The sequence below is a fragment of the Papilio xuthus genome, unplaced genomic scaffold (genome assembly GCF_000836235.2).
Source record: "Papilio xuthus unplaced genomic scaffold, Pxut_1.1 DF826923.1, whole genome shotgun sequence".
NCBI classification, from domain to species: Eukaryota; Metazoa; Arthropoda; class Insecta; order Lepidoptera; family Papilionidae; genus Papilio; species Papilio xuthus.
This window is the reverse complement of record NW_013531726.1, coordinates 2,127,804-2,141,863: the sequence shown is the minus strand read 5'-3', so window position 1 is coordinate 2,141,863 and position 14,060 is coordinate 2,127,804. Positions and strand designations below refer to the sequence as shown.

The 14,060-nt window shown below is 33.7% G+C and overlaps 1 protein-coding gene across 1 annotated transcript in view; it reads left to right on the top strand.

The window, feature by feature from the left end:
• The first annotated feature begins 7,503 nt into the window (after positions 1 to 7,503).
• The window catches only part of Ubx (ultrabithorax), a 110,274-nt gene continuing 103,717 nt past the window's right edge, over positions 7,504 to 14,060 (top strand). Inside the window, exon 1 of the mRNA XM_013318419.1 lies at positions 7,504 to 8,231. Within this exon, the coding sequence (XP_013173873.1) occupies positions 7,775 to 8,231 (457 nt within the window). The 5' untranslated portion in view covers positions 7,504 to 7,774. The remainder of the gene's footprint in view (positions 8,232 to 14,060) is intronic.

Sequence of the window (14,060 nt, the reverse complement as noted above, 5' to 3'; positions counted from 1 at the left end):
CAGCGTGGTTGACTATGGCCTAATCACCCTTAACTTAGGGTAGGCTCCGAGCCCCTCGGTATAGTATAGTGAGCTGATGATGAAATTTATTTAATCTTAAAGCAAAAGGAAACTCCCTACACAGTAACAGGAAATATAGCAAATTTGTAAAATAGATAGCCGCATTTACTATTATTGAATAGACTGTATTAATAATTTGCTACTTCAAGAGGAACTAACAAATTCATAGCGGCAACGCCAAGCCAAATTCTCTTGCCAAAAGCGCTTGTTCTAACTAAACTCTGCCGATTATTATACGCTTTAATGCGGTATAAATGCTAAAACAGAACTTATTTTAACTATTATTGTTTTCTGGGCCATAAACAATTTCCATTCAAATTTACTAACTCTTTTTATAAATCTGGGACTAGCAAGGTAATCATAATGGTATTAACAAATAGATTTTAATGATCTTTTGCAAAAGAAATTAAAAAATAGTTCATAAAGAATTTTAAAATGTTAGATTGACACCATTTTTGTATAACAGTTGTATTCAATTGTAAAATTTGACAAAGATCGGTAGGCAAATTTTATCATAAAGAATTGTAAATAAATCTATGTTATTGTCTTCATTTACTTCAAAATATTTAGACAATTTATTTCTAATAATTTTTACACATTTTAATATAAATATTATTTAATAATAACCCCCTTCTATACGAGCTAAGAATATTTATCCTCATCTGCAGAATACCAAACGGAAATTATTGATTGTAACTAATTTGATAACACGTAATAGGCACTTTGTATATAAGTTTATTTCACATTAAATATAGCCTAAACAAAACATTTCGTTAATTTTTAATTTTTCAACACTCTATAGGTTACCTCTTAAAATAATTCAAACAGCTGTCGCATAGAAAACCTTCAGTAAAACCTCCGAGGACCAAAAACAAAGTTAATTTAAAGTACATTTTAACATTAAACGAAAACAAAGCATTTTCATGACAAACTATACGAAAATCAATAAGAATGTTTCAAAAAATAGCACCTTTTCATCAAATATCGCCATCGCTTAGCTTGCATCGCATTTTTTTACGTGGGAGTAAAAGAGACAGCTACACGTCTATCAATGTTGAACTGTAATGGCGGACGCATATAAACACATTGTTCAATATTATTGCTTTAATTGCATATTTATATTAAAACACAACTTCTAATGCACGTGTTGACGAAATCACAACTCTATTTACAACATTTTTTATAAAATTTGGTCGTTATTATAGAAAAAATCACTTTATAAAGTAACACAATCACAATTGCCGTTCGTCACTAGCGGCATCGGTCGCCATATCCAAATCCTGTCATACAGGGCCGTATTCACTCTTAAATATTAATCTTTCAATAAAAGAAATAATAATTCATACATTAAAATTGCATTGACAAATGAGAAAAACCTCTTATTATTAATTGATATATTTTAATATTATGTCGCTTTTATTATTTTTTATCCACAAAATAATCAAAAAATTTAAATCTTTAAATTATTTACTTCTTAATTGTAATATCTAAATAATATGGTGGTTAATGAAAAATAAAACACTATTTTAGTTATTTTAAAAAATACTTTGCGATTTATCGAAGTACCTTAGTTATTGTAGTCGTCTGCAGAAAAATTAAATATCAAAGAAAATTCCTTAACTGAAATACTCAAATGACTACTACTTCATACACCAGATCTGTTAAGGACACCGGTAGCGAGAGTATTTTCTTTGTCCTTGATTATAAAAGCAAAAAAAAATATATTGTATTTCCAGACATCAATTTTTAATTTTACAAAACAAATTTATGATCAAAAACTAAATTTTATTCATAGTAATATCAATAACTTACTGAATACGTTCCTGAGCATGAACGCTCCGCCCATTACAAGCAACAAAAGTTGGCTTGAGTTCCTTCAAAACATCTCGTTTGGAGGCCATTTTGACGATCGCGAGGGAATGTGATAGCGCTATATGACTTGCGTGTGCGTAAGTAGGACACTTATGCAAAGTTAGTCTAGTTTTAATGTGGCTTGCTGCGTAGGAACTACTGTAGTGTGCATTGCCAGATCTGGTCCCAAGCAGTCAGTAACTTGGTTAGGTCGCGCTTAGATCTTCATTTTTATTAATTTTTTTAATAATTAAACAGTTTTTATTACAGTAATAGAATTGAGAAAGTCGAAAAATTACGGTTTTTTTTTTACAAAATACTTATAGATAGGATAGGATAACAATAATTATTGTATAAAATTGTAGATTTGAGTACACTTAATGCAGGTTTGAATTTAGCATATAAATTATTGGTCATTTATACATATAAAAGCGAATTACGTAATATTTACTTTAAAAAGATCGCTTTTTTATTTTAGAGACAATGTAATGATTAACTATTTTAAAAACTTATCAATAGATTAATTTTAGGTTATGTAGACCTACCATTCATAAGTATTGTATAAAGAGTACAATAAGTTTTTATCTTATTGTGTAATGTTTGTTTCAGTAAGGAAAACGGCAAAAAATCTGTTAAATCACTGAAACTACAGTAAACATAACCCTCAAATCCACATTTACGACACCTCCATTCATTCGAACATTGAATGCCTCGTAAAACCTGAGTTGCCATCAAGTGACGTCAACTGTTGGGACGTAGTAGTCCTACTTCTTCCCGCTAGATGGCACTAAACAAAACCGTGTCACATCGAGCTCGTAAAAATGAATTTTATTGTTATGACGAAAATAAAACGCTTGTCGTCAATTTAAATATCATTTAACTGTGTAATAAGATTTATTTTATGATTAACAAGTGTCTTGATGAATTTATATTGCCTGATGATGAATTGAGTAATAAAATTCTTGGTTACGGTCGCGTTATCGCACTTCTATTGGCATTTATACCTCTGTTTAATAATAAAAATTTCCATTATGTGATAACCCAGCAATAAAATGTAAATCATTGTAAATTAATGGATTACTGTTTTTGTTTACGATTTTTGATACAAGTAATAAAAATATTTTTTTAGTCGTCGTTAATTTTGTTTATACAATATGATACTAACTCGTTATTTTTTTATTAAATAATCAACGGCGTGAATTAAAAAAAGTTTATAAAGATAAAAACAATTTTCTATTTTTATATAATTAACATTCTTGGTCTTGTGATAATTTAAATTTCGAGGTCATTTCACTACAGTTTTTCATAGCAGTCTGGCCGTACTTGTTTCGTTTGGTTGGAGTTTTTAGTATCATCCGCTAGATGGCAGAAATTAGAATATGCAATTTTTGTCATAACAGTATTTTAAAGATAAGATTATTTAATTGCAAAATTATATTTCCTTACTTTAAAATGCCATACGAATCATCGGAGACAAAATTATTTACTATATAATGTAATATTTATATTTTGTTACTTCAATCATAGATGGAGCTACTTACGAAACGGTTTTTAGGCAAAAACCACGTTAAACTTAAAAATTCTTAACACAAAACTTATTATTTTTTAACTTTAAATAGTAGTTTTAATGTTTAACCTAATTTATCAAGATTTTACATATCTTTTCTTAGATATACTTAGCCTTTAAAATTTAATCCTGCTTCACTGGATGCCTAATCAAACCAATTTGACAAAACATTTAATCGTCCTCCGGCTTTTAAAATTGTAGTACAAGTCTCACTGCTACTTGTTTTGACACTAAGCATAATCAGATATTGCAGGATCATCGTGAACCCATTGGACCATGGACCACATAGACTAATTAAAAATAAAACAACTTTATATAAGGTTCTTATTTATTTTATTCTATTAGTAAGCGATTTGTTATCGATGCATCGTAACTAAGTTACCAAGTTGCCGGAGCGCATCGTAAATAAAGCACTGCGCCGGATCTGAAGCGAGCATTATAAACGCATTGATTGATAGCAATCTCACGGGCACTCTATAAAAAGAAGAATTGCCGTCATAAACGCGCCCTAATAGAGCGAGCGTAGACATCTAGACGTCAGACGTCCTTACACGATAAAGACATAAACAATCGACTCCTTTATCTCTATTAAACGAGTGATACTTTAAACAAGTCAATAATGGTTCAATAAACGTCCAAAGCGCGGGATAATAATGAACCGCGCGTCGGCCGCTCGTAAACTTTCCAATTTATAACTGAGGTTTAGCCCCGGCGGCGTATACGAAATAATCGGTGCGGTGTTTACAGTGCCTCTACAAACGGCGCAATCCACGTCACTTTTACGACCACTTGAGTGGTAGTAAAAATCGTGTTTACGGCACGTGGCCTGCGCCGGCGCTGCGGTGCGCCATCTGTCGCCTCATGCCTGCATGCGAATGAGCCGCCCGCCGTAGCGATATGCCTTTTTGCGTTCGCATTAGATCGCTAATCGCGAATCGCAGATATGCATTATGATAACTATTAATAAAACTAATGTAAACGTTTTCGGAATTAAGTCAGGTTATTAACAGACTTTAATGTTTATCATATCATAATATTTTATGCCGGTTTATTATCTAATTGATTATTCAACTATTAGAGTTCGGATTTTTTATTTTAATAGAACCAGAAGCGAAGCGAACAAAGATTGAGCAATCCTTACATAAGTCTATTGTTATCCACAAACATCGAGATTAATAACTATAATTAGATACATACGGAGGAGGATAACTACACCGCTTGTAAGGAGATCTAAAAAAGTTTCGGAAAAGTAAGTACATACTTAAAATTAAATTAAAATAAAATCAGGTGTTTGGTTGCTTTTACTGATACAATTGCATATCACAGATGATTTCCTGATCGGTATGAAAGTCGTTAGTCTAATTCTAATATTATTCACATAGTGTGAAATCTACTTGTCTCTACGTTTCTCTACATTTGTAGCAGTGTAGCAAAAAGTCTACGTGACACGTATCTACAAAGTTTTATGCAAAAGCCCAAAAAAAACTGCCGCCAAGCTTTGGCTACGTAAACTTTAGATCACGTTATCAACAGGAACATTACAAAACAAATTAGTTTATTAAACCCTTCCTTTGAATACTAAGCATCTTACGATCACCAGCAATATAGGACTTATTTTACTTAGTGAGTTTCTCAATTTTTTTAGGACGTCCATCAACAAATAATAGGTGTAACGTAACTAATCAAGAAAATTCTAACTGGACACTTATTGAAAATATCTAAGTAGAAAAATGTCTTATCGGAATATCATTATGACATGATGTTGAATTATATTCATAGAAGAAAGTAGCAGTCTCTTCGTTTTATTTTTCCTGTGGTGATTTTTATTTTTTTATAACCAAACCATCAAACTTTTGTCTTTCCAAAATGTTTCATTAAATTTTGAGAAAACTAATGGTAACACACTTTTATAATATGTTATTTTAAAAATATTTTAACTGTACGTTTTTGAGAGCAAAATCTCCGTATAAAACATCCCTCACCCCTATCATTATAATTGACAAAACAGGCAGAACAATGTTTTAAACGAGGATTTGGTCTTGGAAACCCACAGTTAGAGTGGTGTAAAACAAACAATAAACTAAAGATTACCCAATTAACACTTTAAAGTCCAAAATCTGAACAAATAACTTATTTCTACGTTAAGTATCAACTTAATTAGATCTTTAACTATGCCCTTAGATTGAGCTCGTAATGAACATTTGTTTTATTATCGAGAGATTTCGAAAGATAGTTGTATAAGAAAAGCTTTATAAGTGCGGATCTATTACCTCTTCGCTACATTAGTTTTGTAGAGATAAATAATTTGTAGCATATACGATAAAATTGTTCATATTAAGTGTACGAGTATGTCGACAAAATATCTAAATAAAAGAAAGCGAAACATTGGGCTATAATGCCTGATAAGAGATAATAACAATTTATATTATACTAAGAAACAAAACATACAGTATCAAGAGGTCAATGACGGTTACTTTACTAAAGGTTACATCTCTATAGTTGCCTTGAAATAAACATTAAAAAGTTCTTGCATTTTATAGGTCCTTTTTTGATAGAAGTTAGAGATCAGACCTAGTTTTGTTATTTTCATTTGTTACATTTGAATGTTCTGTGATGTCACATATGTGATGATTTTTGTATTGACTATTGACAAAAAAAGGAAAAGAATAGGATTATGGTTTGTATATCTTTAAGTAGATATTCTTTGAGGTTTGATTAAGATGTCTCATGCAACTTGTTGACTCTATCAAAACTTAACAAAAACTTATTTTGAGTAGCAATTTGTACACATTTATAAAGTAGATTACTTACTTTCGAAAATATTTATCCTTTATTTCAAATTGCGCGGGAACAAAATTGTTTATCTTTTCGCTTGTCTTAGATTTTTTGTTTATGGGAGTCAGTATGTATTACACTAGGAATATCAAACGCACATAATAATTAGCTTTTATTTGTAGATTTTTACGAAACATCGCTTGTACATCTAGGTTCTATATTTTTAAATGATCACCGGACTTTCATTTTCCTTTCGTGAGGATTGATCGTCTTTATTAAAGAGACGCCAATAATAATGATTATAATTTGTAAAAAAACTTTGACGAGAGTATCGGCACTTCTATGGCGTTAAATTAGCCGATTACTATATGAACAATAAAAAATCTGTGGTCCACATCGCGCCCTTTTTATCACCATGTATTTGTTTAAAGAGGTGTCTGCAATAAAAATGTGAGCGTGTCTCAGTACCAGGAGCCATTCATTCGTTTGATGACTTCATTTGGACGCGCGAACCGAGTGCTCTTGCGATAATGCGCCATTGTTTACCCTTCAATAGTGCGCTCCAACTGCACGCGCCGCGCTGCGCCAGACGGGGACAGCTATACATCATTTCGTTACGCCAAGATTGCATGCGTTCGCCGGAGCGCCGTCGTCCCGTTCGCGCTAACGACACGGCGCCATGAGCGAAAGCGATGCAAACAGCACTCGTAAAAACAGGTAGTAGAAGAAATAATAATCATCTTTACGACTTCTCACTCTATTCAGCACCTTGTTATGATACTGCGCTCATTGTGGCCCGGCCGAAGAGCGGTTGTAAAATCTTTTCTTTACTGGCCCGTTTCACTAATTGTACGTTTATGAGTTTACGACTTCTGTGGCTTAACTTTACTGTTTGATATTATTGGGCTTTGACTGGCCGACTTTTTTTATTACCTTTTGAGACAGATTGTCAACACCATTAGCTACTTAAGATCTTATTTATCATTTTAACGTAATTTTTATCAAACATAATGCCTTTAATTTGACCACTAAGATAATTAAGGGTTGGTTTCTATGTATCGCTACCACGTGTTCAAGGAGTGATAAGGAATGGAAAAGAGAGCGTAACTGATAATATTTATAGTGATTAGCGAAAAGGGGACGGAACAATGGTCTGGGTAGCGATGTAGCGATGTGGATGGCAGGCGGCGCGCGGGGCGGCGCGCGTGGCGCCCGCGGCCCGCGCTCACAGTACTCTGCGTGAGCCGAGACGCGCCGGTCGCCCCGACACCCGGCCCACGTCGCCCACAAACTTCGCTCGCGACGTCGCAACCCTGACCGCCGCAACCGACCCGCTCCTGAAGCCCGCCACGCGCTCCTAACCCAAACACGTAAACTTTATCACCAACGAGGACCATTATGACGCTTGAGTGACGTTTAATAGGCGATAAAATTAATAGTAATTCGTGTTATCACGGCGCGCGGAGCCGCGATGACATAAGTGGTCTGACCGAGTGACGTTCGTGCCGGTGACCGTTCAACATGAACTCCTACTTCGAGCAGGGCGGCTTCTACGGCGCACACGGCGTGCACCAGAGCGGCGGCGGCGGGGACCAGTACCGAGGCTTCCCGCTGGGCCTGACGTACGCGCAGCCACATGCCCTGCATCAGCCGCGCCCGCAGGACTCTCCCTATGATGCATCAGTTGCGGCCGCCTGCAAGCTGTACGCGGGCGAGCAGCAGTATGCCAAGGCGGATTGCTCAAAGGCGGCCGGCGAGCAGCAGAACGGATATGGCGGCAAGGAATGGGGCACCGGGCTGGGCGCGCTCGTGCGCCCCGCCGCCTGCACGCCAGAGGCGAGATATAGCGAATCCTCAAGTCCTGGCCGCGCGCTGCCCTGGGGCAACCAGTGCGCGCTACCGGGCGCCGCGGCCGGAGCACAACCCGTGCAGCACCAGCCCACCAACCACACCTTCTACCCTTGGATGGCAATAGCAGGTAAGTTATCGCAACTAAACACCATTTTGAGATAATATTAATAAGGTCTTAATCTACTCTAGTAATTTCAAGTTCAACTAAGTAATTAATGATAAGTGTAAATAAATTTTATTATACAGTTTTGTTTTTTCTTAGCAAAACAATCAAATTAAAAGTTTTCCATTGCACAAATAAATTCAATCCGTATCGGTAAAAATCTTAAATTCTTCACGCCATTAAAAAGCACTAAAATGTCGCTACACATAAAACTCGATATCTACAACTCTACATGTGCTCTCATTCATTGACAATAAGACACCAATAAGAAAATCGTTAAATCCCGTCAGGTAGCAAATGATTATATCTCAAGTATCAATAAAACGCACATAAAATGAACGACCCTCGTTAACACCTTATTAGTGCGACAGATTTGAGTGCCATTCATAATTTATTGCGGCCATCAAAATAAATATGTCTTTTAAATGTAACAATAAAAACTATTTACTACAGATAGATGATTACTACTTAAATATTCGAGACTCATAGACTTAAATGTTATAGGGAAAATGTATTTTTAGATTATGTATTTTTGAGTGTTTTTTTTTAAATATTTTAATTACGACGTAAATTAGTTATGACTTCTAAAGTCTATCAGAGTAGTTATTTTTGTACTCGTTTATTGATATTTTTATTACTTGTAGTATTTTATTTAATGGGGTAATATACATAAAATATTTTATGACTGTATTAGCTACCGATAACTTGTAAACCGCGCTGTTTTCACTGCGGAATATAAATACGGTTAAATATAGGTAATTTTTAAATAACAAAGATCAATCACTTTTTAAAAAGAATGTCGTATTAAATCTACATACGTATATAACGGGCATGTTCGCAATAAATACTTGTGATAAAAGTTCAATCACTTCTATTAGGTATTTGTTGGCACAAAAGAAGTATAAACATTCATACTATTAAATACGTCAATGATAAATGTTAAAGAAATAATAAGAATAAGTAGCTTTGTCCAACTGTTCTCTACATAGTGAAACATTTTATTATTTCCGTAAATAAAAATATTTCTGAAAAAGTTTTCGAAAGTAAATTGCTATATCTCTTCGAACCAATTGGACTTAATGCCACATTTATCTAAATTACTCAACGATTATTTAAATACCTATGCCTTTTAATTATTAATACCTTATTGCAAAGTAAGTCTGACTGTCATGTTAGTAGTATTATTAATTTTTTGCATCGATACTAAGAAAAAAAAATTGCTTTGTCACTAAACTGCTACGATAACTCAACTTATTTTAAAATTAACCTTGTGACATGGGTTTATAAAATTTAATTTTTGTATCCGTCAAAAGTTTAAGTAAAAACACATTCAAGTCATTTTTAGTCAATAAAGTAGCAAGTAAATGTTAAGGCAATCGAAATTTAATAAAAAAAATATTTATCCAGAGATACGAAGCGATATCTTAGCGCTCCTCGGAGGGAGCGCGCGCGCATTTCGCCGACCGGGTCAACGGCCCGGTCTAGTTTGGGCGTATTATTATTATACTTAAGAGGCCATGCTGACCAATCGACACAAAAAACACGTCTGCTGGTAAGGTAAAAGTGTTTCAAGTGTTCCAAGGACTGATCATATCTTTGCCGTTTAATGTATCGCAATAAGACCCTTTAAATTTCTTTATTTATTATGATAACATTGTTTATTAAGTAAATTAAGAATTCGAGGAAAGTTTTAAGTTTGTTGACATATATGTAAGTATTCTATATATGCTTATTTCATATCTATATTATTATCGTATTATATATCTATTTATTTCATTTTATGTAGTTTAATAGTGTGGATTAGTTAAAAACCTGTCCTGAAATGAGTGCACCTGTGAGTAATATCTTAACACTATGCGAGGTGTCCTTTTATAGTAGGTTAAAATTTGAACGACACGAACCAAGTCAAAATAATTCAGAATACAAAAGCGGTTAAAGGAACCATTTATGTATATATATTTTTCTGTCCACCCCGTTTTGAAGTTGAAATGGTATTTTTGGCGGATTTATATGAGCCTTATTTTTAAACAGATTCTAATTACATTCATATAAATAAAATCTACAACTAATATGAAAACAATCAAATAAGAGTATCCCTATTAGAATTCCTTATACGAAAAAAAAGCTCGTTCGTTCGTCGTTCGAAGCGGACATCACTACGGTAATTAACACGGCGCGTGTGGTCCACCTCACATAACTCATGCGACTCGATAAAATTAAGTAATGCGGACGAAATAAAATAAAACAAAAGTATAAATATAAGTAGTCGCTACGTCAGCCATATTTCACTCGGGAGTTCACGCAACGGCCCGCGAAAACAATACAAGGACGTGGGCAGACGTTAGGAACATTCGCTCGCCTTTGCAGCGGAATAACTGAATGACTATGCCTTTTGGTGTCCTCGATTTTTATTGGGATGTGTCTTTTGTGATATTAAATTTGTACTTCATTAAATTGTCATAAAGATTTTATTCTTTTATACTAAGATTATGAACAATGAATTAACTTAAGCTATAAAACGTTACGAACAAGCTTGTCTTTGCAGCATAAAGCTATTGCCATTTGTTGTCCTAAAACCTACTTTTTTGTAGGATTTGGAAGTATTATATTGCATTTGTTTCTACCTATAAATTATTAGGTACAAGTGCTGAAAAATTTTTAAAACTTGTATTCTAAAATTAGAAACAGATAACTTTAAACATTTTTATGGTTCGTAACATGTACTTTTACAACAATTTACATACGAGTAGATTACGGTACGGTTTACATTTTGATTTCCATCAAAATTCAAGAAAAAATATTGTAAGTAAGGAAAAATACGTTTTTCGTCTACCTTTCTTTATGAAAGAAAAACTTGTTGTTTTATTTATAGTTTGTATATTAACGTTTTATTTAAAAAAATAAACCAACACATCACTAATAAAAAAAAAAAAACTAAGTAGCTTGCCGCGCACGACCGTCTTTTAGATGGAGTCGCGTGTTTCATTTCCACTAGGGCGGCCGCAACCGCCAACACCCGCGCGCGGTCTGACTAGCGCGGGTAGCCGGATAAGTGGAAATAACCACTTAACTTACGGAGATTTAAAAGCGGATAAAATCTAGCTAAACATGTGAAATATTTTCGAATTATAATTATTACTTGTTTTCAATAAAGAATTATAGATATGAGGTGCCTGTCAGTCGAACTTTATTACTAAAATAAAACTCGAAGTCATGACGATTTTTACCGAATATCGTTGAGCTATTAAGTAAATAATAATTAACATAACTAATCATCGTAATAACAAAATTAATTGACAATAACGTGAACATATAGTAAGCAATGAATGAGAGCCTTTTCGATGGGCCAGTATATTCATCTTGTTAATATGTCGTATTCGTCGATACAACTCATTAGTATTCATTCGAATTGTTAAAAATTGTCTTCGCTCTATCTTTAGCTTCATCATTCATTTGAATTTGGGTTCCGTACGATATAAAATGAAGAATACAATTCAATTACTTATATAAATTTTGCAAATACACGACAAAAAAGTTTCATTTGCATTTTCGTTCAACTTCAAGGTAGGTAATAATAAGAGCTTTAACAACATAGAACCCCATTGACTTACTTTTCATTTTTATCACTAGTAGACTATAATTATTAGGTCACTTATGCATAAAGTCGTCCACTAAAATTACCAGTACACTTTTGAGATTCATATATTAACCAACCTCCCAATGACGTATTAACTACAAGCTTCATTCAGTAGGAGGTTGTCGGGACCTTTCTCTCGTTGACGTCGATTCCAAGAATATAGCAATGCGCTAGTTACGTTTATTCTTTGAGATATTTCTCGGTTACCTTGATTCCACTACGGATGTCTTCATTGCGACTCAGTTATTTCGTAGAAAACCTCGACATTTGATTAATTAATGGCTAAATTTTGTAAACATAAAATAGGTATTAACAAATATGAGTAGAGCAATATTGATTTGATTTAAAAACTAAACTAAAAAACTACTTGAAATTTACTTTCAAATTTTCCTCTTAATTAACAATATTATAAATACTCATTTTAAGGGTCTGTTTTGTTTATGCTTGCGGAACCCACATATAAGTACAAATATGAATCTTATGTCAACTAAAGACTTAAGGGTTCGACTACATTATTGATTACACGCGTGCACACCCCGAGCGTAAACCTAACCTTAAACCAAGACCTGACCCTATAATTTCTAAACAGGTTCCGAAATTGGCGACCGAATTTCGCTTGCGGCAGTACATTTTAAATGGTCTTTTATTAAAGAGAAATGAGATATTGTAATCACTACCTAGTTGTTCACTCGCAGGCTACTATACTCGTTTCTGTATTTTCTTTTATTTGTTCCGTGTTGTTGATCCAAGGGCATCGATGCTACAATTGTGATACGCCTGTGAACATCAAGCGTTCAGATTATTTACTTGAACAGAACATGAATTTGGTTTTTTTTCTCATAAATGATACTGTGGTATGTTATCTTAATGAATACAGCGAGAAAAAAAAATTGGCCTTTTTGTACCAAAGATATTTAAAAAAATTTAATTCTAATTTAATACTTTATTTGTAGAAATAAGGTGATAAATCGTTTAAGAACCAAAGAAAAAATACTATAATATTATAATAAATAATAAAAGAAAAATTACTTTTACTCGCGTACAATACTCGTTGTGTCACTGCCCTTATAAATGCAGATTGTTCGAGACACGTGAAGTATTTATTATGTGGGGCAATGTCAAAACATTGCATCTCATGTTTTTAAACATGAAACATATTTGTAGTACGTTTGTATTTTAATTTCGATTTTGTTTTAATAACCTTTTTGCAGTAAGACTTTGATGAACAACAGATGGAAGCTTGAACATTAGTGCCTACCTTCTTATACTTGTAATATTTTTTAAGAAAAAAAATTCGGCGAGGTCCTGAAATTTAAAACCTTAACGTTTGTTCCCGTTACTTTAACTAAACTAGGTAAAAAATATGGTTACGCAAAGACTATAAAAGAACACCTTTACAACTTTCGTAACTGTAAAGACCTTGAACAATAATAAGCCTATAAAACAATGTAAAGAACTACTCAATAGAAGTATTCTATAATGGTACCCCAATTGCTCGCACCGACCGCCGCACACAATCAAAATAAACAACGAATTCACACAAAAATAGCAGCATAATAGCCCCGGTAACAGTCGCAGCCCATAAACTAATAATGGGGGAGATATGTTTTATGGGTTCGAAGTTTTGAATGCGCCGTTTGACTTTTTAAAATGTTTTAGTATGGTCAAAAACGTGAGCGGGTTAACACGTACGTTGTGTCAAGATCAGTGTTGAATAATGTACAAGTTCAAAATGGTGAAGATTGACAGGTTCTGCGTCGTGGAGGTGTGCGAGCGCATGTTCCCGCCAGTTCGCGGCGGCCATCTTGGACAAGAATCGATCATAGGTGTGCACATGTGTAGTGGAAACTTAATCGGTGTCTAAACTATTGTGTATTGTTAACTTGTTAAATGTTAAATGATATAATAAGTTAAAAAGCTTTATAAAGTAAATATAAATTGTAGTTATACACTAGTGCAAATTTTATCTCTATATTTTAAAATGCGTATATTTATGTATACATGCCTATTACCTGCATATATTGACAAATTGACATGTTATGCATGAAATTACTATGAATTCCGAATACATAATATGTACCTAAACAAAGTAATATCGGTAGTAATGTCAGTAGACATACTAAATTAGTAAATTCTTATTTCATGTTTCCGTTAAC